The 27,506-nt window shown below is 41.9% G+C and overlaps 1 protein-coding gene across 2 annotated transcripts in view; it reads left to right on the top strand.

Annotated features, from left to right (window-relative positions):
* The first annotated feature begins 281 nt into the window (after positions 1–281).
* HSPA12A (heat shock protein family A (Hsp70) member 12A) overlaps positions 282–27,506 on the top strand; it is a 49,635-nt gene continuing 22,410 nt past the window's right edge. Inside the window, exons 1-7 of one of the 2 annotated variants that reach the window (XM_054276838.1) lie at positions 282–378; positions 11,984–12,137; positions 13,955–14,040; positions 15,926–16,053; positions 22,226–22,412; positions 23,237–23,341; positions 25,165–25,281. In XM_054276838.1, coding sequence (XP_054132813.1) covers positions 12,122–12,137; positions 13,955–14,040; positions 15,926–16,053; positions 22,226–22,412; positions 23,237–23,341; positions 25,165–25,281 — 639 coding nt within the window. In that variant the 5' untranslated portion in view covers positions 282–378; positions 11,984–12,121. Of the gene's footprint in view, positions 379–1,792; positions 1,869–11,983; positions 12,138–13,954; positions 14,041–15,925; positions 16,054–22,225; positions 22,413–23,236; positions 23,342–25,164; positions 25,282–27,506 lie in introns of those variants that run through there. The other variant, XM_054276840.1, reaches the window with a different exon arrangement.

Here is a 27,506-nt window from a genome sequence, read left to right on the forward strand (position 1 = left end):
CCCCCGGCCACAGACAGGGGTCTCTTTCTGCGGCCGTCACCGCGGAGGGCTTTCCGCTTCGCTGGCCGTGAAATCCGCATCTGGGGCCGGCCGGCCCTCACAGGCGGCCCCCCTGCCGGTGCCGTCCTTGTGCGGCTGCGGAGCGGGCGGGGAGGGGCGGCGCAGCCCCGCAGCCGGCGCGGGAAGCCGTCAGCGCCGGCCCGGCCGCGCAGCCGCTCCCCCTCGGCTCCGCACCGGCCGCAGGAAGGCGCAGCAGGGCGGGGACTACACGAGCGGCGGAGCCTCCCCCGGGGTGGGCAGCGCAGCTCCGCCGCCGGCCCGTGCCCCGGCGAGCGCGGCGGGAGCGGGCCATGTCGGAGGCGGAGAGCGGTGCCGCAGGTGAGGGGCCCCGCCGCAATGCAGGAGCGCTGCCGGCTTCTCCCCGGCTCACGGGGGAAGCGGTGTGGAGGAGAAGGGAGCCCCGTCCGGAGCAGGGGAGGCGGGAGGTGGCAGACAATGTCCCGGCTGTGGCCGCGCGGGCGGGGCAGGGCAGGGCCGGGCCGGGCCGGCGGTGCCCGGCTCGGGGGATGCCCCGCGGGCAGGGCCGCCTGAGGGAGGCGGCGGCTCGGTGCGGAACCCCCGCCCGGAGCCGGGCAGCGCCGCCGCTCCTCCACGTGCGGTGCCCGGGGAGCCGGTGCCGCACCGCGGGGGGACCCAGGTGACAAAACAATGCGGCGGCACGGCCGGGCGGCGGCGAGGCGAGGCGGGGCGGGCGCCCTGGCCGGCGCCGGGCGCTGCGGCGGGCGCGGCATCCCCGCCGGACGGGCCTTTATGGCTCCGTAACCCCGCGGGTCGGGGTCTCTCTATTTCCCAGCAGCGGCCAGAGGGAGGAGGGCTCGGACTGGAGCTCGGGGTCTGCTGCTGACATAGAGGCAGCCCCCCTGTATAGCGAGAACCCTGATGCACTGGGAAAGAAAGACCTGGCAGCCGGGTGGGAGAGACGGCGCTGTCTGGCTGAGCGCCTGAGCATCCTGGCGCAGCCCCGGGGACCAGGCGAGGTGTAGGGGTGGGGAAACCCCCACCGGTGCCGTTTTACCACGTTAAGCGGGCCACATGGCTCTGATTCTGCGGACTTGACTCGAGCTGAGCTGAATCGTGTTTTGCCTGGAACAAGGATGTTGTGGGTTTGATCCGTTTGGGGTTACCCTGCCCGATAGGAGCAACACAGCCTTTGCAGGACGGGGTGGGCTCTCCTTGTGTGGGAACGGAGCTGGGGGAGGGAAGAGGGTTCCCAGGATACAAATGATATGGGTGAATAGCCCTAAGGGAAATGCAGACTCAGCCTGATTTCATTCCATCTCTCCATGCCTTCTTCCTCACTGTAATCTGCAGAGGAAACTGCAGTGCTGAGCCAACGCTCCTGGCAGAAATGTATGGGGAAACTTAAACTTTTAAGTTTGATTATAGTAGGATTTGGGGAGCGTTTAGAATGACATAGCTTAATTTCAGTGTAAGTGGAATAATAGAGTCACAAAGTGTCCATTAAAAAACCCCAAACTAAACCAGCAAACACTACTTAGAAACTAGTCGAATCTTCAAGATGCTCCACTGGGCTCTTCTGCCTCCCTACATCTAAATATTCTCTCAATGCTTCCTAAATGAAGTCTCTGATGTCTGTTTGGTTTGAAGTAACCTGTAACAATTTTCTAGCATGCAGCTGACAAAGGGAAGAATAGACTGACAGGTTCATTTGTCTTTCAGATGACAGGGTATCACGTTTTGTGTTCTGCCGGGTTGCAAGGTTGGTGCAATGCAATACTGAAATGAAGTAACTTGTGACATAGGGAGAATCTGTGCAGGAGGGATTTGGTTAGAAGACAGAAGACCAGGTAGTAAAGCAATGATTTGTGATGCCAGAAATCTTTATGTTCTTTCCATGCGCTGGAATGCGGAGGCTGTCAGGGGAAAAAAAAGGCTTGAGGGATAAAGTGTGATTTAGTGTGTGTTGTATTGACAGTATTGAAGCTGCAGCCACTTCTTGCAGCACAGTACAACGCTTAAAGGAAATGTCTGTATGTAAAATAGCTGAGTGCTGTATGCAGTGCCTGCCCATCATCTTTATAGCTCCACTTAGCACAGCACTGCGGTATCTGCAGCTTGCCTAGTGAAACTGTTCATACCCAGGAGCTACTGCATGTAAAGCTTCTAATTATACTGATTTTTGGCATTTTTCAAGCCTTTGGCTGGTAATTGGGTAATGCTGGTTGAGCTGACAAGTTTTCCTTCATGACAGGCACCCTGTAAGCTTTCTTACAGGGTCTGAGTGTTTGGTTCACTCCCATGGGGACAGCACTTGGTGCTCAACAGATCTGCCCTGCTCTGTCCCTGCAAAGTCTCCCCAAAGCTTCAGGCAGCTGTAGAGAGGCCCCAAGAGGTCTGATCTGTCCAGAGGCATTTTCAGCTGGTGCATTTCTGGGTAAAGGGGCTTTATCCTTGTCCACAGGGAGTGACCAGGGTTTCTGACGAATGCCACTGTCACCAGGAGCTGGAAGAGGATGCTGCAGCCTTGGATGTCAGCTCAAGTTAGAGCAGCCTCTGGGAGGGCAGGTCTGTGCAGCGAGGCCAGAATGCTGCCTCTGCTATGAAAGACCTGATCCCTTCATGAACATGTCAGGGTCTAGGCCATGTTTTGTTTTCTAACTGTGTCACTGCTGCTTTGGGTTATATGGGACTTGACTTGTGCTTTTTTTCTGCCAATGCTTCTTTTGTTGGTTGAGTTGATGTGACCTGCCATGGACAACTTTTCCCACTTTCATGGCAATGCTGTTGAAATTTTTTAGGCCCCTTCTGGACATCCTATCTGCTGTTGCAATTAAGTCTGGATTTCTTTTCTTTTTTCCTTTTAAAGTTACAGATCTGGTCAAATATTTTAAAATTTCCAGTTACTTATTCTTCTAAGCTGTTCCAAGGGATTAATTAATTTTTTCTCCCCTCTATTATGATTTCACCTGTTCTCTCTATAAATTCACAAAGCAACCATCCCTTTCTTAAAAAAAAATCTCAAGAATATACTTTTAACTTTAAAACAATAATATTTAAAGATCCCATTGTGTCAGTTTTCTGTACCTGAATTGGTTCTGCCTTTTGACGATGTGTCAGATGGGATTTCACAAGTATTTGACTTCAAAGAGCACACCAGTTATGGTTTCAGAAACTTCTCCCTGTGGCTGTTTTAGTCTGTAGGTATTGTGAAGAAGCAAATTGCCTTTTTGGATTTTAAAAAAGCTGTGCTGGCTCCCAGTAAATGATAATGGAAAACGTGAAGGGAATAAAAACAATGCACGTAAACAATGCTACTTTCAATTAGGAGGATGAGAACAGTCATGACCTTAATTTGGTTTGAAGCAGCATGACCTTTTTGGGGAGTTTGCATCTGTTCCTTTTTTTTTGCTGTTTTCCTTAGGTGAACTAGCTGTTGATATTTTCTTTATGCAGCTTTAGTGAGATCTTTGTCCATCCATAGATGACTTCTTACACAATTACTCAGCTCTTGTGTGGCACTTGTCACGTTTCTATTAAACAGCCTGGCTGGTTGGAAAGGAGGATGGGTGAAGCTCCAGGTTGGTTCAGGTTGGTGTTTCTGCAGTGGTGAGAGAGGTGCCAGGAGGGCTTGGAGTCTGTTTCAGGGATGAGCTCTGAGCTCCACGGGCCGTGGCAGTAAATGGTACACTTGCTTCTCAGATGTTCCACTGCAGAGTGTGCAGCTGTTTGGTGCTGTAAGGTCACAGATGTTGGTGTTGCACTGAGGGGATGCTGCTGCCAAGGCTGAGCCTCGGTGATCTGAAATGCCTGTGACATCCGCAGGCTTCCTCTCCCTCGCTGTGACAAGTGTCCTGGCTCCTGGGTCACTACATCCAGTCTGCCTTTTCTCAGTGACCAGGCACATTTTTGATATTTATTGATATATATTCCTTAGCGCTCATTATCCAAAATGTGTCAGCTCTGGCCCGTGTGCTGTGCTGTTAAGAATCATAGTGATATGCATTTAAAATAAACAAAATCAAGTTTAAAATTTTGCTAGAACTGCTATTAAAACAGCGACTTTGCAGTGTTTTAAAATTAGCATGGCAGTGGTGATCTGTGTCAGTAATCAGTATTAAAACAGGAAATTCCTTCAAAGGCCGTCTCAGAGGGATTTGAGAAACGTTTTCATGTAAATGAGGAGGGAAATGCAGTCATTTCTAAGAAGTAAGCAAATAAATAAACAAAACTCCTCAGAATATGGTGGCCAGAAAGCCTAGAATGCTTTGTTCTTCACCCAGGAGTGCCTGAGGGTGTGTCAAGGGCAGCAGAGGGGCTTTGGGAGCTGGGCTGGTGCTCCCCTGCCCTGGCTCACTGCTCTCCCCTCCCCTGTGAGTCACTGGGTGCTCCCTGGCCCACATCTGCAGCTCTGGTGTTACAGATTTGCAGGCTCTGAGCACATGGATCAGTTCCAAGGGTACCTACATCTGCAGGAATGGGAGACCTGGAGAGGATTTTGCTTTTAGCTTTTAACTCAGCACTCTCAGGCTGTGCTCTGCAGATGCAGTTTCTGAGGAATATTGAGGGAGATTTCTAGTAATCATTACCAGTTGGAGTCCAGAAAAGTGTGGATGTGAATGTAGTTCAATAATAGCAATTCCATGTCATCTGAGGGAGTTAATCCCCATTCTCTCTTTGAAAAAAAATCAGTTCCTATTGCAGGAGCCTGCCCAACCTGCACTAGTTTCCTTGGGCAAGGAAGCAGAGATAAATTATTCTCCCTTTGCTGCTTCCTTCCCCCAGAGGGAATGATCTGGGAACACAACTTCAGTTTGTCCATTTCTGGATTCATCCCTGGTTCTCAGTGCTATTCAGGACCAGTCTCTAGGGTTGAAGCAGTTTCTCTCAAAGGGCTTTACAGTCCTGAGTACTCTGTGTCCACCTGTCCCTGTGAGGTTCTGTGCATTTGTATCCATGCTTTCTTTTTTTTCCCTGTTCTGTGTGAGGTTGAAGAGTGAATATTTGGGCGTCTCTTTCCTCCTTACAGGGATTGGGATATTTTTCTCTCTCAAGAGATACAAACACCATTAAAATAACAGTTTCTCAGTGCATCCTCGCCCCTCCTTTTGTCATTGTTTGGGAAATGTGACCATGTGGTCAGTTTTACCATCATTTGAGGACTCTTGATGCCTTCTCCATGATTAAAGATCAGAATACCTGTGATTAGACTGGGCTGACTGGCAACTAGTCCCATCCCCTGATGCCAAACAGATCCAACAAATTCAACATCTATTTCTCAAGTTTCCATGGATACCTGAGCAGAGCCCTGACAGTAATCAGAACGGCAGGGCATGCCACTTCCAGCAGCTTTCAGTGCTGGCACTGTGCAAGTGCTGCATTCAAAAATCACCTTTTGTGGAGCTCTCTTGCTTACTCAGCCACGCTCCTGTTACGATTTTAGCCACAAGAACTCCTTTGGAGGTTGTGCCAGGGGCTTCTCACCGTGACAGTGTAAATTTGCAGTGGTTTTCTGGCTGGTCACTGTGGTCTGTGCATGCACTGTCATGGCACTTGAGCATGACCCTGATGGGTGTTAGCATAAAAACCTCTGGAAGTGGATTTTGGTTGATGACCCCGTGATTTTGTGATCTACTCTGCAAATAATAATCAGGTAATTTCTTCTTTTCTCATAAGGTATTTTTTCTTTAAGCTTTTCTTTAACCCTGGTAACTATGTGTTTTCCAGACCATCAAATAAAAAGAAAGAAAATCTGGTTTTTGATACAGCAATGAAATATTGCTCAGGAGATAATCAATAGCCATAGACTATGGTTTCATAGATGACTTTGCTAATGACTTTTCAAATGGGATAGCTATATTTGACATTTTGTCATAGTTGCTGTTCCTTTATGTTTCCATCTTTGAACAAAATTGGGTTTAATAGCCTTGAAGAATATGAAGGGATTTATATACAGCATCACTCATGCTGACTACTATAAGTAATGGCTATTCTAGTTTGGCTTTTCTTTTTACCCTGCCCCCTGCTTATCCTTTTTTTTTTCCCTGTGAATTGATGAGAGTGGTTGGTTTTCTCTTGTCAAGGCTGTGTAAATGTGTGAATCATGTTAAGCCTTCCAGAAGATTGTCAAAATGAAGACAAACAGATTCAAATTTTTTCCCAATTCATGTTTTAAGAAAAAGGTGTCACTACATTCATCCAGCTTGATGCACTGCAAGATGCTGTTCCTGAATCTAGGAATGCTTGAAAACTAAATAACCTTTTTGCTTTCTAAGTGAACAAATTCCCCCCAAAATGTTCTTATTCCTGTGTGCTGGATGCACAGTCTGAAAAGCTGAGCAGTGATTCTTTGACTACCTTGATTGAGAAATGTAGGATTGAATTCTTTTCAGGATACAATTGTATCTTGACATGGTTCTTAAATAGAAACTTGTAGTAAAACATGTTTATAGCTGTAATATTTTGATCTTGTTTTTTAAAAAGAAAAAGCATTGAACCAGTCCAGTTGAGCTGGGAAATGGTGATTTTCTCAAAGAGAGTGATTAACATCACAAATGTTATGAGCATGGTCCTGGGAATTAGAGCATAATCTCAGTAGTGCCATTCCTGACAACCTTGCAGTGAGCCAAGTGGAGGAGGTGGATGAGGGCAGGCATGATGATGGAGGAGAAGCAGCAGGAAACCTTTTCCAGGAAGGTTTCTTTTCACCTGAGTTCTGTACATCTTGGGGTTTGTTTTCTGTTCCTTACCTGTTCCTGGAAGCAGCGAGGGAGGGGGTGAGAGGTACAGGAAGGCAGTGCTTGCAAATAGTGCAAGCAGTGTGAAGGAAGCAAGTTCAAAGAAGAGCTTGTTGAAGGGAGAGAAGTTTAATTAGTGTGCACTGAAGGTGTCTCTTACAGATCTGTGTCAGGGAATATTTAGGGAAATCACGGAGAATTGTCTTTTACCACTCTGAGCAGCCAAATCTGTTGTTAACCCACCTTTATCACAACATAACACCTGCTGCCTTTTGCTGGAGGTAAACCAGGATCAGAGTTGTGTCTCCTGGCAGTAGTGCATGGCTGTGGAGGAGCTGGGATGTGGGAAGAGAGGGATCCCTGCAGGGCACTGCTGGTGAGTTCCCCTCACCCCAGGCTCTGGGGTGTGAGCAGGTTTTGAGCACGCTGCAATCCCATCAGGGGGTGGGGAAGGAAATGGGAGGGAAAAGGGAGCTGACTGATCACAGAAGCTGGAAATCTCTCAGGGCATTCAGGGTGGAGCTGGATTTGGGACCTTGCAGTGTAGAGGGTGAAAGGGTTTGAGTTGAAGGCAGCTTAAGGACACCCTTAGCTGTTGGTGAGCTGGGGCATCACACACCCAGTGAGTGTGATTGCTCAGCTTTAGTCCATCTTACCAAGCATTAGAGAGATCAGATGAGTTGTAAGTAAAGTATTTTAGCTTATGTCCTGTCAGATAGAGGAGGAGTGAACATAACCCATGTGGCATTTTCAGGAGGTTATTGCGAGTTCTTGCGTGTTTCTTTCACCTCAAATTAAGTTCACAGAAAATTGGTGGCGTCTTTTGGTCTCCCATTGCTGCTGAGGCTCGGGAAAATGAATATTGTCCACAGAGCGAGTGATGGGATGAAACTGGGGTTGGTTTTTGATACTCTTAACAATAATGGTAAAATCTTAAAATTACCTTAGAAAGCATTCATAGTGTAGTAAAAATGTAATCCCTCTAGTCAAAGCATAATTGTGATGGGAGACAATATAAAAGAAATAAATGGAAAAGGTCAAAGTTGTAATGACAAACATGTCTTATTTTTAGAATTCTGTGCAAAGTATTGGGAGATTTTTTATTTATTTATTTTTACTTAGGAAATCCTCGTGCTCTAATTGGTATCAGTGCAATGAATTCCAGTTCTTTGGAGGACTAGATATTATGAAAGGGTATCAGGAAACTTGGATTTGTATCAGAGATTAGCTATGGCTGTATTCTTGGAAGAGAAGTGTATTGCAGTCTTCAGCAAACCAGCTGGATGCCTGCTGGCATTTTAAAACAAAGGACTTTAATTGATGGTCATAACAGTGGTTCCATTGGTTTCAGCAGGAACAGAAGGTTCTTACTTCTGCTATGAAATATGGGATCCTTTTGTTATGCATAAGAATATTTTAAGACTTTTTTTTTGCTTCTCTCCATCTCTCTTTTTATTGTTCTGTAATTATTTTAAAAGGCCATCTTTGTATTTACAGTAAAATGCTCTAGGTTGTCACATTGCATTTGGAAGCTCTGGCATTTTGTTCCTAATGCAAAGGAAAATCTCAGCAATAGGAAAAGCTGAATAAGGTTTTCTTCATCAGTGCAGCAGTTGCCAGCTAATAGCAATATGGTAAACCCCTCTTTTCTTGTGCAGACATCATTAGGAAGGTTTGCTTGGGTCAAAATTATTTTGATGCTCAAAAGGTTATAATATTTTGAATGAAAAATAATGGGTTTATTCCATTCTTTTGTTGCCTGATGGCTGATCTATACCCCTGTTTGGTTCAGTACATCCTTATTTTTCCCTTTTTTTCCCTTCTTTTTTTCTTAAATTTTAAATCCAGATGTAGTGCCTGAATGGGAAATAAAGAATTTGGCTAAGATTTTGGTATTACCCACAACCTGACTGAGAGCAGAGCAGTGTGTATACACACAGCAGCATTCACCTTTACCACATGCTGGAGGCTGGAAATTGCAGACAAAGGGCCATGAGATGCTTGCAATGTTTGATTTGTGACATGTTCAGTGTGTTCACGGTGAGTTCAGTTAACATGGATTTATTGGAGCCACAAAGATCAGCTGCAATAGAGACATTTTTAGTAGGTCTAATGCATCCCAACTTCCCCTGTGCACCTGGTTCAGGAGTCTACAAATATCTGAGTGCTGGGATGATTTGGCATTTGGAGCAGTGGCTGTGCATTACACAAATCAAAAAGAGTTATTGCAGCTTTCCTTTTGAGCCAGGGTGGTGTCCTGCACCACTCTCAGCTGGGAGTTTGGAAAAGGCTGTGCTGGGACTCACTGATGTCTTTATTGTGAAAGCACTTACTAAAGTACTGGAACTCTGATCTGAAGTGGGGAATGGTATTGATCCTGTTGTTGATTCAGAAAGTTGTGGGAAGAGTTTGTGCTGGGTTTGTGGGCACTCTTTCAGGACAGAAATACAAATTTACTTATGATTGGGATATAATACAGACAGGTGTCCAGGCATGTTCTTACAGATGTTCCTTTGCTTATTCTTTGGTTTGTGAAACAGTTGTAGGAGAGAGGTCCAGTCATGTGGGAGTGAGGTCGGAGAAGATTTGGAAAGTGCAGCTTCTCTGGTGAAGCCTTTGCTTTTGTAGCCATCACTCCAAAGTAGTGCAGAATGTACCTGAAATGGTTTCTGATGGCAGACTTGGGGCTTGAATCCTTATTTCTTCTTTTTAAAAAAGTTGTTTCTTTTCCATACACAGAACTGGTGACACAAGGCACATTCAGAAATGTCCCCCCTTCCCTGGTGTGGCAGCATTTCTGGGCATCATGCTGCACAGCCCCACACCCTGATTCCCAGGTTCCTGATTTATTTGTCCTGTTAAATTCTCCCTGGTGACAAAGCCCACTCTACTTTATCCATTGTTTATGGCACCTGGGTTAGACAGAATCCACTGCTCTGGCATCTCCTTCACTGGGGAAACAAACAAGGTTCATAATATGTGAAGCAGAAAATTTTACTGATGCCTTATGTAGCTGAATTACATACAGATGAAAAGTTGAACAGAAAAGGGAAGATTTTGTGTGGCTGCTGATATTTTTTTTTGTTTGTTTGAGTACCACCTTAGTGGCTTGTGACTGGGAGGTCCAGCACTCGCCCTTCTTTAGCTGCTGGCTTGAGGCTGATTATCTGGGACTGTATTGGTCCATGTTTGGCTTTTTTAGTAGTTCCCTAAAGTTCATTTATCCAGTCCTGAGTAGGAATGTCTGGCAGGGGCTCTCAAAAATTCAGAACAGACTGATGGCCTTCCAGCTGCCATTAACTGATTTTTCTAATTAAATAATGAGCTTGGTCCTGCTCTCCAGATCTGTCAGAAAATCAGATTCAGCTGAACACTCAATCAGTGAAATATCCACACTGCATCAGCAAAGTTTTTATAAATGCTCTGGACTTTGTTTTTAGTCTGCATTCTTTGACACTTAAAGGTTAATCCTTCGTTGCATTTTGTCAAAATCTACAATGTTGCTGATCATTTACTGAAGAACAGAAAGAGCTAAACAGATTAGGCATTGCAGGAAACCACAGAAAATAAACTCTTGCATCTGTTTAGATGAAAAGAAGGATTAATTTAAATTAAGTCTGCTAAACCAGCAATTGGAGCTAATGTGATAATGGACATGATTTCATTATTAATACAATATCTTCTGATCTCATAATTTTGCTAATTCTGTAATGGTTTGGGAGCCTTCTCTGTTTTCCCTTCAACTTCTGATCACCTTAAAAATGCACAAGGTGTTCTTTGCCAATTGCTTAGGTTAGGACTTAAGTCAGAAATCCTAATGTGTTCAGATGTAGTCTATACGTATTTATTGAAATTATCCAAACCATATTCCAGGTTAATATTCAGCTCAGAAGTAAATATAAGAATTTTTATTCAAGAAGTTTACATCATATTTAGAAAAAGATTATTTTAAATACTGGTTTGTTTGAGGACTTATTTAATTTGGATTCTAAATCAGATTCCTCAGTTTAATTTGGTGTGTAAATTGGCAAGAATTTAAGTGTTTATTTAGTGCATACTGTTTAGCTGTGTTTTTGTCATAGCATGTAGTTTGACAGAGATAAAGATCCTTAGTAAACATGGAGATAAAGCTGGAACTTGAGCTATGTAGAACATTACTTGATTATGTTTTTTTGTTGCAGAAGCCATAATTAGTCATTCTAAGTCATTCTGATTCCAAGAACTGTTCCAAATACCCTGATCCTATCCAGGACAGTCTAAGCATCATTTTTCAGTTTCCTGATTGCAAATCAGGTTCCTTGGAACCCTTTTCCCATTCTCTGGCTTGGAACAGATGCTTTTGTTTCTGTCAGATCAACCAATCACAGTGCTTTAGAGATAAGGGATTTTTAAACATCCTGGAATATCCATGCATTTACTGTTCTTCAGAACACAGCTGTAAAAATTGTTACACGTGCACATTTTTTTCACCATGGAAACACTAACTCAACAAAATACAAAAGCTCCCACACAGACAAATATATTTTAACACCTTGCAGTTCAGATGGGGTAGATAATATAATGTTACAAATATCCTAATTTAATTTGCTTTTAACAGTCATTTCACTGCCTGCTAAGAAGTTTTGGCGTTAGATCCAGGATGCATTGTAGAATTATTTTATTTAGCTGGGTATTTGCAGGAGGAGCCATGAAGGCAGTGCTGGATGGTCATGGGTTTGGAGGGGTCTTTTTTATTAATTAATTAGGATTAATTCTTGGTACCACACCACCAAAGTTAGTGGTTTCATTGGATGGATGTCAGTATTGCTCTGGATATTTATTCACTGCTTTCTGAGATACAAAAATGTGTATCCTGTCACACAGAATTTTCTGAGTTGCATACAGAGATAAAAATAACTTTTCAAGGCTGATAGCTGAAGACAGGTTGGAAAATGCACCTTAGAAACACAGAGTAGTTTGGGGGGTTGGAAAGGACCTTGAAGATCATCTTGTTTCAACCATGGGCAGGGACATTTTCCACTGGGCCAGGTTGCTCCAAGCTCTGTCCAGCCTGGCTTTGAGCACTTGCACAGCTTCTCTGGACAACCTGTGCCAGTGCATCTCCAGTGTCACAGTAAAGAATTTCACCCTGATGTCTAATGGAAATTTACCCTTTTTCATTTTAAAGCCCTTTCCCTTTGTGCTGTCATTACCCGCCCTTGTAAAATGTCCCTTTCTGACTTTTGTAGGCCCCCTTTAGGTACTGGAAGGTGCTCTGAGGTCTCCCTGGAGCCTTCTCTCCCAGCCTGTCTGCACAGCAGAGGTGCTCCAGCCCTGTCATCATCTCTGTGGCCTCCTCTGGAGCTGCCCCAGCTCATCTGTGAAACATGAGTGCCGAAACAGGTAACCAAAAAGTGGCAAAGTGAAACACTGAAAACACATGGCTTGATGTCTACATTTTGTGCTTCAAATCAGCATGGTGGCAAAGTGAAACACTGAAAACACATGGATTGATGTCTACATTTTGTGCTTCAAATCAGCATCCTAAATGTGGGTAAAGTGCAGGTTTCCAAAGATGTTGAGTCACTGTTGCAATGTCCTGGTCTGCTCAGGAAGTGTAGTGCAGGTCCAGCCAGGAATTACAGCAGGATGCAAGGAATGTATTTTGTTAGTTATTTAATTTTTTTTTTCTGTGTTGAGATACTGTTTCTCAATTCTAAAATAAATACCATGTTGCTGGTGCAAAAATTAAGAGGTAAAAATGGCACAAAGGAGGCTGATAACAGCATCTGTTCCAAAGATGTCTTAATGAACAGAGCAGATTCTGTGCTTGTCACACTTGGCCTGTGACTTTTTGTACTTCACTGCAAGAGGAGTAACTTAATATATTCCTGGAGAATTAGTGTAGAAAATGCAAATACTGTGCTTCTGCAAATGCTTCTAAAAATCAGGCTGAACATGCATGTTATATCTTCAAGAAATATATGAAGTTTCAAGACCAAAATTAAGATTTGGAGGAAGATTTTTTTTCGCTGCAGGCGAATTCTCTCATACTTACCCACTGCAGGGTTTTTGAATCTTCCCTGAGAAACAAGATATATTTGATTGCCATTTTTCCCCATGTAATTCTGAGGTCTTGGAGAGCCAGTGTCATCTTGGACTGATGCTCTGAATTGTCAGTCATGTCTAGGCATTACATGCTATGAATAAACGTGTGATGCATCCAAGTAGGTGATAAAAATACATTGAAATGTATTACTTATTATTTAATTATTATTAATCATGTTCAGAGGCCTATTACATCATTCTGCTTTACATCTAATTATAGCTTGTATTCTGTGGAAGAGAATTCAGTAAGCACTCGGGGCTTAAATTTTGGAGCAGAGGGGTATGAGCATGGACAGGGTGTGGGTACCTTTTGTACATTCTATTTTGATAAACTATTGCATTCTTCAGATTATATATAAATCCATCTAAGCTTAATTTGTTTTAAGCCATTTCTTTTTCTGTCATCAACAATGTAAATGAAAGAATGAAAAATAAAATTAGTGCATTACAGTATTTGTTACTCATTTGGTCTGTGCCTTTAAATGAAGTTTTAGTATTGTATGCCGGGTAGAAATATTTCTTTGATGACTTGTTAATAATGCTTTCCTTTTTCCCAGCTGGATTCTGTCCTGCAGTAGTATTAACAGCTGCAGGATGTTCCAGTGCAGAGTGTAGTGAAGGATAAAAACAGAGTATTGGGCAAGTTTCAGAATAAATGCTCAGGATGGACGAATTGCAGCTTACTCTTCCTGCTTTCTCCAGTTGCTCTCAGCTCCTCTTTTTCTTGTAAATGGGTCTGTCTTTTTGGATCTCACAGCTTGTGTTTAGTTTCTGCATTCATGCATTTAAATTCTAGGCAGTCTGTGGTGCTCAAGCTGCTTGTACCAACTATGATTTTTGAATATGTTTAGGAGGACTTTTAAGATTGTATATGACAATGTAATAAAGGGATGGTAATAGTCATGAAGGTCAGACAGACATTTTAAAACCAAAACGACAGTTGTGTCTTAGCATGTTTTAAAGGCAGAACATGTTTTAGATGGCAGCTGTGGAATTTGCTTTGTGTTTTAGCAGATTCTTTACAACTGGAAAACAGTTTAGCAGTGTGCAAAGTAACTGTTTTATTTACTCATTCCGCTTGCTGTCACTGATGGGTGTTTGCTTCCTTTCAGATGCAGTTTCCACATCTGCTTACTCATCACCAGCCAAAAGCTTGGGAGACCCTGGAATAACTCCCCTGTCTCCATCACACATTGTGGTAAGAAATGCACTCTTGAATTATACTGCATGCTTACATCACCTTCTCCTGCCTGTATAGTGGGACATCATTTCTTTAGAGTTGTCATTTCCCCCATACTGATCCCCTTTATGTTATCCATAGTAGTAAGTGAGATTTTGGTCACAGTGGAGTTGTTGACAGAGCTCTGATTCCTTTCCTTAGGCTCCTGGTTTTGCTGGTTTTCATTTGCTAAGCTCATAGAATTGCTCCTGCATATTTTTATATCAAACACAGGGGCTTCTTGATTCTCAGGGTTCCCAAGGTCTTTCCCTGTCTTTATCACTGATTGGTTTAGGCAGCCCCTGAGAAGTCTTCTTCCTTTCAGGAAAAAAAAATGGAGGATATACATGGGACTCAACAGTAAAACCTAAATTCTCAGAGAAAAGAATCTGCCCAAAGAGAGAGAGAGATGTAGAAGCTCTGAATAGAAATAACTGGATTCATTTATTAAAGAAAATAGCCACTTCTGTAAGCTTTTAGAACCAAGAGCATGTCCCATAGGTAGTGTGTTTTAATCTCTTGTACATTGTGCTAATTTTGTTGCTAAACTCTTATTAAAACTAACTCCCACCCTTTTTTAAGATCACTTGTATGATTTGTAACACATGCACAGTGTGCTTTATGTTATTGCAAGGGATTGTGTTCAGAGCACATTTGTATCCTTGTCAGCCTATGGTGGAACACTGCCGTAGCTTTCTGATCCAAGTTCAGAATTGTGCAAAAATCCATCTTCAGGATTTCCAGTGCTCTCTCCCATAGTTTTTGGCTCTTATTCCCTTCTTTCTCTATATACTCTTGAAATTCCTCTTTTACTTCTGTCACACTGATGAATTACATCATATTTCAGTTCAATTTGCTCCTTAAACTCTTTGAAGAAGACATTGCCTTAGTTGAAAAACTTTCATTAGGAGAATCCAAACAAGTCTCTTATGATTAGAGACCAAAACTTGTTGCTCTTGTTTCTCCATTTCAAGTAGCAGGTGTATGGAGAGATCTTGGAAAATGTAGGGAGACAACAGGAATGTGCAGAAAGGGAGAGGTGTGGAATTAACAGAGATCTGTGGTGGAGCACTGCCCAGAGAGTGAGGCCATGAGGCAGCTGCTCTGTGAGAGGTATCATCACTTGCTTCCAAGTGTTTCTGGGAGTACAGGCTGAGCAGTCCTGGTGGATTTAGGGAAATAAGGCTGGTGAAGGGTCTGGAGCATATTGCCCTTGACTGTGCTTTGCAGGGATTGCAGGATTACAGGTGAAAGGCAGGAGAAGGATTCAAATTCATCATGAGCAGCTGAACAGCTTCCCTCATCCCAGCACAGGCAGGAGGAGTGCAGCATGTAGTGCTGGCTAAATGGGTGTTATGTAAATTCTTCTTTGTAACATGGGATGTAAACCTTATTTTCCTGTGTTTTGGGTGGGTTTGTCTCTGTTGTTTTTGAATGGTAATTGTATTTCATTTTCATACTTATGGTATAGTTAACTCCTAAAACCACCAAGTAGGTCCCAAATATATCACATTGATGGACAAACTCTTCAGTTGATCAGTTTAAGAAAAAATCAAGCAAACCAGCCCCAAACCCAAAAGTTTTAATAATACAGCATAAGAGGTATTCCAGAAATGAGTATGAAGGAAGCTTTGAATAGAAAATGATGTATAAAAGGCTCTAGCATATATTTTGAGTCATGCACTGAATTTCCAATTCCATTGGAATGTGCAGCCTTCTGGTATCAACTTTGGTCACAAGGGTAAATTTAGAGAAGTCCTCATGTTCACTGAAGAGATATGCAGGTCTTGCAGAGCAGAACTTGTGGCAGGTTACAAAGATTCTGATCAGTGACTGTGTGTGTTTTGCTTCTGCTGCTTAACAGAAGGACTCTGATGCAGAGGATGCTGTAGAACAGTTATTTCTTGTTGTTGTGGCTATTGATTTTGGCACAACTTCCAGTGGCTACGCCTACAGCTTCACCAAGGAGCCAGAATGTATTCATGTAATGAGGTAAGGGCTGCAATGCAGCATTTGCTTTGTGACTCTGAGAACATGGGATGCCTGCAGTAGCCATAGATATTTTCTGCAGGAGCCTGGATTTGTCTGGCATTATCACAGTGTGCAGATTTCTCATGGTTAAGACTTTTTATTGCATCTTATTGTATTCTGATTTGCTTTAGCAGTCCATGGGAGCACATCCCCTTTCCTATTTTGCTGAGGTTACAAGATGACAGAATAGAAGGAGGAATCTGAGTATTCAGAATTGTTCAGGGAGCACAGTTAATCAGTAAGTCAGGATGCCCTTATCTCAGACACTGATTTTCCAAAGTCATGACATCCAGGAGCTGCCCATCCCCTGGAATCACACTGTGTATAGTTGGGTGTACAACACTTGATTACTTGCACTGGGAGTTCATTTGGCTGATGTAAACTTTGTGGTATTAAATCTGAATCAAATCTATGACAGTGATCCATTGACGTTGGGAAATAAGCAATCAAAAGGCATGAATATGAAAATGAAGGCTTGATGTGAAATCTGTCTGTGTTATATGTGTGTAAAGGACAGAGTTTAGATGCTGTGATGTAGGGAGTTTTTTATTTTTTATTTCTTTATTAAATCAGCACAATACAACTCTATGCAGTCACAAATGCAAAAACTGTTATGGCAGCTACCTGAGATGTTTGCCCTGCAAGCCATTGCTATAATATTTTATAGTATTTTTAAAATTTTTATTTATAACTTAAAACATATTTAATTCTTATCATAATATATTTAAAATTACTAATGAGAGCAAGATGTAGATAATTTTAAACATAAAAAATTCTATATGGAAAGCTCAACCATAGCTGTTCTTGTAAATGATGCTGCTGTTGCAGAAGTAGGTACTGTGAGAACAAAAGGTCAAAAAGCATAATTTGCTGCAGTCCAGTGTGATATACTGCATTTTTCTAAGCAGAGGTGGTGGCTGAATGCAGCTCCCTAAATCTCAGCAGACACTATTGATTGTGCAATCAGCCTGCATAGTTGGTTTGTGTATAGCTGCACACTAATGCAGCTGAGGGATTTAAAATACTGTCGGAAGGAAAGTAAATTTAGAAATGGTAGTCTGCCATCCAGTTGCAAAGCTATCTACCTTTTGCAGGATGGACAAGTAATGTTTTCCAGGTCTTTTCTGCATTTCAGCCATGTCTTGTTCTTTGAGCAGCACTGGAAGGTGCACAAGGCTGAAGTCAAAGGACACACCCTGTGTTGCTGCCTCAGACAGCTCTCAGGGTGGGCAGGCTGGAACCCATGTTTATCAATTCCTGCTGTCTTTGGCAGCAATTAATTCGTTAATTAAAGTCCTTAAAGAAGTTCGATGGAACGAGAGAGAAGCTGTATCTGAGCAAGCCTAAATTGTGTTTAGAACAACTCTGTGTTGCTCCTGTAAATGCTGGAAGTTTTACTGTGTGGAATCACTGGTGTTTCTGGGGAAGTCCTTGAGGTGCCTTGGGCTCAAGTTTTACCTTAGGACCTGGTTTTGCTGCTGGATTCACAATATGGATTAGATTCTCCTTCCCTGGGGAAATCCCTTCTCCTTACCGGGCTTCCTGTTGTCAGTCACTGGGACATTGAAATCCAGGTGCTGAGATTATATTGCAAATCTCAGCTGACATTTGGCTGCTTGTGGTTCAAAACACGACATTTTCCTCCTTATGCAGTAATGGCAGCTTGACTGTGATTTCAGAGCTATGTAGCTGTGATATGAGATACTCAAGTTGAAAGAAATGAAATAAATTACTTCATGGTGTTTCCAACCATGAAGTTGGAAACCATGTTTCCATTACTTCTGGTGTTTCCAACCAGAGGGGAGGAACTTTTTTTGGGGGGGTGTATTCATATTTCCAACAGGTATTTCAATCAATGGCAAATATTTTAATACCAAGAATTATCTTAATTTTTTAAATAGATATTTCTCTCTGGAAAGGATTTGGACAAGATATAATTGAAACAGACTTGCTAAATAATAAATGTAATATTTTTATATATATTTATATATATTAATACTCATGAAATCATGAAATTCAATCATGAATTCAACCATTCAAAAGAATGATCTATTCATTAAGGTAAGTCTGCAGTAGTTCAGAAGGTATTAAGGGCTGTATATAATGAGGCTTGCATGCAGGATGACTTACAAATATTTCAGCAGAGTAAATGTAGCTTCCCGCCGGCACTCGAGAGTGTTTACATTAAAATAAAGCACACCAGTGATGCATGGTCCTCTCTACTTCCTAACTTTTTTTTCCACCTTCCCTCCTTAGTGTTGATTCTTTCCAGATACTTAGGTTTCTGACTGCCTTTTAACAAAGCTGCTTTTCTCTAAAAGGGTAAGATGGGTTTGTTTAGAAGGTCCTACTTTGGAAAAGGGTGAACACACAGGGCTTTAGCTCCGGATTTGAGTGTAGTGCCAGCAGTGCCATGATTCTTGTTATGTAATTAGGAGGCAAACAAAGTCACATTTTTGACTGTGTGTTTATTTGCTGTGATGCTCAGTGCTAAAAAAAAAAGATTTTATAAGCATTGAATGAACAAAGTTCTTTCAGCATATATTTATCTTTAAATGTATGAGTGGCCTCACTCATCTCAGCGTGTTTGGAGTTGGGTGTGGGTTTGTAAATGTTCAGTGAATGACTTCACTTTGATTGCAAAACATTGGTACTGTTTTATCAGTTCTAGGTAGTACTGACAACTCTTGATAGTTGCCCCCAGCTTCTGTTACAGGTAGCTGTGGTTCAGGTTCTTTTTGCAGAGGGAATGTGTTACAGTGACTGCTCTTTGCAGCATAATTTGAGACTGGAGGAAAGGCATCTGAGCTGCCTGGCCATGAGCTCAGCACTTCAGTGAGCAGGGCAGTGCCAGAGCCACACAGAAAATTTGCTGCTGTACAATGAGTTAATAGCATCTCATTTGGAGGGAATATTGAGATATTACACAGTTGTGCAAAACTCCTCTTGGGTTATATGCGCTTACATGAAGTTACAGATGTTTTGGCTACTGGCTGGGTAGCTGAATGGGAGTATTTCACAAATGGAAATTAATGAAGAAATGCATGTGGCTATGAAACAAATGGCAGTCTGTCTTTGGAAGGAGGGAGAATGTGGTCTCTTTTCAGTGCAACTTCAGGTTTTTGCCCTTTCCCTCTCTTCCCTGTTTGACTGTATTTATTGGGAGGCACACACCTGCCTTTTTTCTGCATACACCGTGCTGGTGGCATTCAGCTGCCTTTTGATGACCCCAGTGTTTCATTTCCTTGCCTGTGGTGCTACAGCTCTGGATCAAATTCCCATCACTCTGCACAAGTCCCTCTCTGGTCTGTCTTAGCCAGATTGAAGTGGAAGTAAAAGCATTTCTCTAACCTTTGTATAATCTTGTCCTTCCTTCCTCACTGACTCTCTTGTTTCTATTTTCACTTCTAGTATACAGTTAGATGCTCTGTGGTTATAAACACGTCTATGTTGTTTATATTTCTGTTCAGATACTTCACTTTATGTCATCCTAGGAACTCATATGTCTGCATTTGGAAGAAATCTACCTTGTTTCTATTTGAATAGTTTTTTTTAAACTGTGATTCTGCACTGCAAAAATATCCCTCACATGTATTTATAGCAGTTCTGGCTTGTATAGGTTTATGCCTTTGATAGGCATTTCCTTTTTATTTTTCCTGATTTTTACCATTATTTTGCCTGTATTGGAACCATGAAAGGAAACTGCAAATGAAAGCATTGCTGTCTTAGTCCTACTGACTAAAAGGTTAGAGCAGCAGGAAAATCCTCCTGTAGCTGGAGGGAGGCCAGGGCTCCACCTGGCAAGAGTGTTGCAGCCAGGAATTACCATTCCCATGCTTTTGCATCTGCTTCTCTCTAGAAAAACATCACACACGAGTATTTCTAAATCTCAGATTGCAGATGGTAGAGTCCTGCGTCCCCTTGTCTTTCCTTGCTGTGCTTTCTGTGACTGAACAATAATACAAGCTGGGGGCTTTGGAAGGTGCTGAGCAATTACTGTGTCCAGTTTCCATCAGAAACTCATCAGGAAGCAAACATCCAATTCTCCAGGTGGCTTTGAAAATTTCATCCCGCGGCGTTGAACGTAAATTTGTCTTCATTTAAACTGCACCTTAAGCATGCTTATTCCAGAAAGAGAAAATGTGCCTGGTCATAATGAAAAACAAAGAAGCATTGTTATTAGCCACAGCCTATTTATGGCATTTCCCACCAGTGACTCAGAATGAATCATTAATGATTCCAAGCAAAAACGATATCAGTCTGTCTCCTCTCTGCTTGCAGCGGGTGTGTGGGATTTAACAATCTGCTGGAATAGCAGTGTTTTCTGTTCATGAGCTGTGAGATCCCAGCTTCTTCACATTGGAACCATATGTTTGCTGTAACACCTACTCAAAGGTTTTGGAGTTGACCAAGTGCATTTCTAGCAGGAGGTTGGAAGCAATGATCTGGAGCAGAGCCCTTGCCAGCTGATGATGGCTCAGGGGCTGTGCAGCGGAACTGGGCAGATTTAGGGAAGTTTTTTCAAGTGAAGTCATTCCACTCCTCATCATGCTGTTTCTGCTTTCAGGGCAGTGGAATTGTCCTCTGCACTGAGGGAAGTTCAGGTGTGTTATTCTCTGCTGCTTGAGCTAAAAAGAGAGATTTTGCTCTGTTTGATCCAGTTGAATGATGTGAAGGGGTCTCAGCCTTTCAGAAGATCCCATTCCTTGTTACTTTGCCAAGTACCAACCCCTTAGATTGCAGTTTGCCATGTCAGTTTTCTGCCTTGGTCTGGAGGTCAATCAATGTTCAATGGAGTCAACTGTTTTTGAGAGTGAAATGGAAATTATTTTTTCTGCATACTCTTCCTATGTCACATAAACAGCTACCACAGAGCAAGGCAGACTTTTTGTGCTTCAGAATGAGGGCTTTGGCAGGAGTATGTTCTGAAAGTACGTTTTGCTATCTTTAGAAAAAGCAATTGACGTGTAGTTTAATAATGAATGCAGTTGCCTGTGTGATCTTAACTTGGCTCCTGTTTGAGCTGTGTTATGATTATGTCTGAGAGCATAAACAGATTTTCCACTGATGCCTTTTTAAGAAAATGTTTTCTGGTAAATGTTTGTTTCTCATACAGAAAGTACTTGTATATGGTGGGGGGAGGAACAGTAATGTGAGTTTCTTCCATTCTGCCTTTTTTTGGGATGGAGAAGGAATGCTCACAGCTGTTTCTACAACTTTCTGCTGTCTGACCTTTGGGTTTACCTTTGCCTTAATACTTTCATGGGTATCCTCTAAAAATACCATCACAATCTTGATGAGATAGGGTAGTTTTATTCACCAGTAGTGACAGAAATATTTTGGTGCCTTTAACATCCTTGGAGGTTGGGGAAGGCTGCCTCATTTTTGATAGTTTAAACCTTGTACAGCATTTTGGGTATTTGAAACACAAAATCCATCAACTTCACATGAGTAGAAAGTGCAGTGCAGAGAGCTCAGCATCTGCAGGCATGGATGCCTTCAGAGTTTCAGGTGTCTAGGAAATGAAGCACATGATCAGATGTTGGTTGAACTGGCTTGTCTTGTTTCAGGGAATGCTCTGGGACAGAAATGGGGATTTACTCAACCTCCCCCTGGTGAACGTTAGATGACTTAAGCAGGTCCCTAATTCAAAATGGGAAAAGTATCCCTTGCAAGTAACCGTTCATGAAGTCTGAACCACAATTGGAAAGGCCATGTTTGGGTTTTTATTAGTAGTGTTCTTGGATAATTACTGTTTTTTTTTTTTTTCTCTACAGTATTTATTTCATGTGTTGGCTTAGGTAGAAATTACAATTACGAAACTGTTTCCTTAACTGTGTATGGCTTACTTCAGGGAACCTGTGTTCTTATCTGAGTGTGATGTATCCTTAAGAATTATACATAACCACAAAAATGTGTTAAATTACCTGAAATGAAAATGGCACTCCTTTTTTCTTAGGTGGAAATAAACCCACTTGATTTTTGTATTATAAAGTTTGAAATTACTATCTTTGGAGGGAAAAGCAGTCTGTGCAGTTTGCCACCTCATGGCTTTTTCTCATGATACACTTGTTTTTTCCTGCTGCTCTAACCTTGAGCATCACTCACTGGAGCTGTTTCACTTTTTGGCCAGACGATGGGAAGGTGGAGATCCAGGTGTTTCCAACCAGAAGACCCCAACCACAATCCTCCTCACACCAGAGAGAAAGTTCCATAGCTTTGGCTATGCAGCAAGAGACTTCTACCATGACTTGGATCCCACTGAATCAAAGCACTGGTTGTATTTTGAGAAGTTTAAGATGAAGCTGCATACCACTGGTGTAAGTAACACCCAAACTGTGTTCGCTACTCAAGTTGTTTTCCTCTGAACATTACTAAATTTTTGTGAACTGGAAGTGAAGCATCTCTGCATTTGCAGAGTAAATTAAACTCTTCACTTAGCATTATGATTCCTTTTGTCTCTCACTGCATTTGGCAGCTGTATATTGCCAGCCTTTCTTGCAGATCTTAAAAGTTCGGAATCTGCTTTGCTTAGATCTTCATGTCCTGTCTGCATGAGGTTGGTTTGTTCAGTAAATCTGGTCCGCAGGAATGGGATATAAGAGCCAGACTGAGCTCTAGAGCAGCCAAGCAAATTCACCCAGAATTCATTGCCAGAACTGCAAGTGCCAGTAGGGCTGTTAGTTTGACATTATTCCTACTGATTGTGTTTTTGTCTTTAATCCATTTTAGAGCTTTGGGAATTGGCCAGTACTTTCTGTTTTGAGGTGTTTTCTGGTTTCATCTGTTGGTGGGAAACCAAGAATCTATACTTTTAACTTGGATTAAGCATCTTGCATGTGCAACTTTATTGCAGTTACTTACAGATGTATCTATTGCAGTTGTTTAATATTTAGTTCATATTTCTTTCTCTGCCTGCAATTATCTGTAGGCATGGTAAGTGTTTAAAAACAAAGTCTAAAATAAGCAGCAAAGTGTCATGATCCAGGAAATTCAAGTGATGAGTTAAATCCTCTTCAGAATAGTTTTGTCACTTTTTCCTAATCAGGTGAATAATGAAGAGTTCACTGTCCTCAAGTACTGGGAATTAATTTGATGTTTGCCTTTTTCTTTTAATAACTTCCAGTTATTTTCTTTCATGTAGAATCTTACCATGGAGACAGACCTGACAGCAGCAAATGGCAAAAAAGTCAAAGCACTTGAGATATTTGCTTATGCTCTGCAGTTCTTTAAGGAACAGGCATTAAAGGTGGGGTAATACTTCCTTATCAAGATTTTCTGTATTTATAACCAGTATAAATATGAGCTTAATATTTTTGGCCTTGCCAAGCTTTGACCTTAGTTGTATTTGATGTAAACAAAGCAAGGCAGGTGTAGAAACTCTGGGCAGGCTGTGGACTCTGGAGAGCTAACAATAGCCTGAAGTAATTTCCCCTTGCACAGGTCAAGCTTGATTCACTAATAGCATCCCTGTGATGCAGAGTCCTGAATAGCTTTTTATTGGCTTAGGTATTTTCTACTGTATTTTTAATGGGGGAAAAAAAGGTACATTTGACAAGAAAATTTAAAAGCTTATTATTCTCCATTTCTGATTTGAAATGTTGCAGTGCTCATTTGTTGCAGTCTTCTTGGATCACAAGATTGTTTTTCTTATTCTCCAGTGGAATACATGTCCCCAGTAAACAGGTTTTGAGATGTTAAATCTCATGTAAATAGTCAATTGTGAGTTAAGTAAACATTGGCTTCCAACGGGCCACTGTAATGTCAGTGTGAGCAGAGCAATTCCTGGGTCAAATCAGAGTATTCATCCAAGCAAGTGTTGTTTAAAATAGCCTTGTGGTTCAGAGCTAACCTACTTTTTTGAATGGGTTTAATTTATTTTCTCTGAGATCCCAGTCTGTTCCCTATGGCTGCAGAGAAACAATCCTGCCACTCCAATGCCTCATGTTGTCAGGGACATTTTTAACTGTACTTTTTTGGGGTTGGTTGTGGAGTCACAGACTTGGACCTGTGTGTAGACTGGGGACATTTTTAGCAAATATGAATGTTGGATAAAATCCCATATATTTGCTGTTCTGCCTGCTCAGGGCTACATCCTTTTCCTGGTGTTAATAACTAAATCCCTGGCATTTGTGAGTGAATCCTGGAACTAATTAGACATGCCATGTAAGTGAGCTGTTACTTTGCACTGTGCTGTGTCTGTCTGTGGTGCCCTGTGCAGTATAAAGGTGCTCCTTTTCCAGCATGGATTTTTGAACTGCAGCATAGCTAAACAAACACAACACCTTGGCTCAGCACATGCAGAAACTTTTTTTTTTTCACATTCTAAAGGCCTGTTGTCCACCTCTCTGAACCTTTCTCTGTTTGGATGGAGATTTAGATAGGACATATGGTAATGACATTTTACTTGGAACCTTGCCCAAAACATGTCAGTATATCACCTAATTTGCAAATGCAGTACAGACTTCCCTCTTTTTTCAGGGGAGAAAAAAAGGACAGTAAAAGTACTAAACTAGTCTTGAATGTTTGCTTAAAGCAAAATTTTGAAGGACCAATCAGTCATTTTTTAGAGGGGTTAACTGTAACTTCCCCTTGTTAACTGCATTATAAAAGTTTGATTTAAAGGTAAGTGGTGTATAAAGAAGTCATTGAAAAATCCAGATTGTAAAACATAAATGTTCATCAATGATACCCCAAATATTTTTCTGTATATTAATCAAGACGTATGTGTGAATTCTTCAAGCTAACAGCAAATCCCAAACCATAGCTAAGGATGTACATAAATAGGTTGTAATGTAAATTGCTGCTTTTGCAAAAGCCAACATTTCTGCTTTATTTTGAGCACTGAACTTTTCTATAGGCCTCCTTGAGAAAGCTTCAACCTTAATCCCACCTTTTGGCACAGTAAAGCATTGTTGGCAGGTTGGAAGTAATTCTGATTTGTAGCATGGATGCAACAGGAAAAAAATTGAAAAGAGGGTTACTGTTATCAGAGCCAGCAGAAAAGAATGTGTAGACACCCATCATTTTACATTCACCTCTATTTTCTTTTTATTTTTTCCCCTTTTTTAGGAGCTCAGTGACCAAGGAGGCTCGGACTTTGAAAACACTGAAGTAAGATGGGTGATTACAGTGCCTGCTATATGGAAGCAGCCTGCAAAGCAGTTTATGAGACAAGCTGCCTACAAGGTAATGTTACAGGCTGAATGTAGAAATGCCCCTTTAAAACCCTAGTTTATAAGCTAAATGATAAAATTTATTTGGGGCAATTTAGTATAAATACAGTCTAGAAACATTGAAAGAGGAATTAGCTCTACCAAGCAGTAGCTGTAGGTTGTATGTATTCACCTCTTAAATGTTTTTTTCTTACTATTACTTTTATATTTGTGTCCCTCACTGCAGACTCTGATATTTTAGTCATCTTGGACAATGTATTCCTGCTGAGTTCAGTGCACATGGAACAGATGCAGTTTTGAGACCCTAGGGAAAGTTGAGTTTAAAATATTGGACACAGTTTTGTTTTGTTACTTTCTTTAGGTCATCACAGACTTTAAAGTTTAAAAAAAACAGGAAGGAAAAAGGAGGGAAAGAAAAGAGCCTCCTTGGTGGGACTTCTTTCCAGTTCCCATTTTCCCACAGTAGGAATGAAAGGACTGTGAACTGGATATAAAATAGTCTGGATATAAAATTAAATTCAAATGTTATTTTCACCAGCGAGAGTTTTATCTGCATTTAATTCTTTCCCCCCAACTGCCTCTCAGATATTTGCACTTTCCATATGCATGTCCTTTATTTCAAATTCAGTTTGTGTCTCTAATACATGAGATGTACACATTCTTCTATTCATTGGGATATTCATTTTTAGTTTGTTGTTGTTTTTTTTTTTTGATTTTTGGTCAGAGACTTGCATAATCCATTGGCAGCAGCTATGCAATGCAGTTTGTAAAATATCTTCTAGCACATGAGTAATTTGAAGAGTGCTCCTGGGAAGCACCCAGATTTTTCTAACTCTGTTTCTGACTATCTCTAATGTTGAGCAACGTTTTTCTTAACAGTCTGTATTGTGGGATTGCTAATGCTAGTGCCAGAAGCAAAACACTCTTAAAGTTCTGATGGAAGGACACGGTTGTAGGTAAATCTGAAACACTAGAGACCCATTCATTCTCTCTGTATATTGTTGTCTGCCTGCTGTCTGTGTGCATGTGTGCTCGTGAAGTGGGAGCTGTGGAAGGAGCAGGGCAGGGTGCAGGTAGATCTCTTGGCATTTCTCATTTGTGGCACAATGGAATGTTGTTAATTAGTGTCTGTGTCTGTGGTTGTGTCTGTGGTTGTGTACTTCTATGGGCAAGCTTGACAAACAGCAAGGGCTGACAAGGCTTTTAACTCGGGGTGTGTGATCCACTGCAGGAAAACTGGAGTTTAGGGAAAGAATTCATGTTAACTTGACACATGGCTGGATTTTTCAAAGCAGTGGGGATGAAGAAACAGATGCAGAAAACAGAATTCTGAATTGCCATTCAGTCTTCCAGATTCCTGTTGCTGCATCCAGGTGTTCGTCATGGATGGATCAGAAGTTGCAGCTCTTGTTAGCTATTGGAAGATGGGAGCATCTTGAAAATGAGGGGCATCATGTAGAGAAAAGTCTGGAAAGGCAGTGGTAGCAGGAGACACACTGAAGTACAGCCACCAGTCTGAGAGTTAACTTGCAGAAAATATTAATGAGCTGTGGAAATCTGCTGAGCAATCTGTGTCAGCTGAGGTAGCTCCAAGAGAAGTGAAGTACTGAAACAGCTTCAGTCACTGGCTCACAGTGTAAAGCCCAGCCTTCCTGGAGTGGTTAAGGAGTTCTCTAGGCAAAGCTAATGGAATTCATAAAGTGTTGGAAATCTGCTTCTGTGCTCAACACTCATCTATGACCAACCTATGATCTCAGTGCACCTCTGATGTCCCCTCATCTCTGCTTTGCCTTAAACAAAACATTGCTAACCTGGATCCTCTCATCTGCCCAAGAGCTCCTGCATTGTCCCCTTCCAGCTGCTGTGCTGCTTCCTCACTGAATGAGTAATCTGCTTGTTCCCTTCAGCTCACAGCTCTTCCTCTCTCCTTCCATCCAGCCTATCAAAATCCTGCTAACTCTGTCTGCATGACAGCTTTTCCTGCCTTTGCACACTGCTGAGCTTTCATCCAAGCTGTCAGTGATTTTGCATCTTGGTTATTGCAACATCATTTCCTTGCCTTCAGCAGCTGTAGTCTGGCCTGGTTTGTATCTCTATAGAGTACTGCCCCAAAAGAGTTTTGTAGCCTTGCATTTGACAGGGAATCAGCCAACATTTGACTCCCATCTGTGTCATCTCAGGCATAAGCTGCATGAACATCTCTATTGCTTACTTATTTTTCTCTTCTGAAACTCTTTT

Source organism: Melozone crissalis, unplaced genomic scaffold, assembly GCF_028551555.1.
Source record: "Melozone crissalis strain CALT ecotype California unplaced genomic scaffold, PUWL_Pcris_2 ptg000019l_1, whole genome shotgun sequence".
Lineage (NCBI taxonomy): Eukaryota > Metazoa > Chordata > Aves > Passeriformes > Passerellidae > Melozone > Melozone crissalis.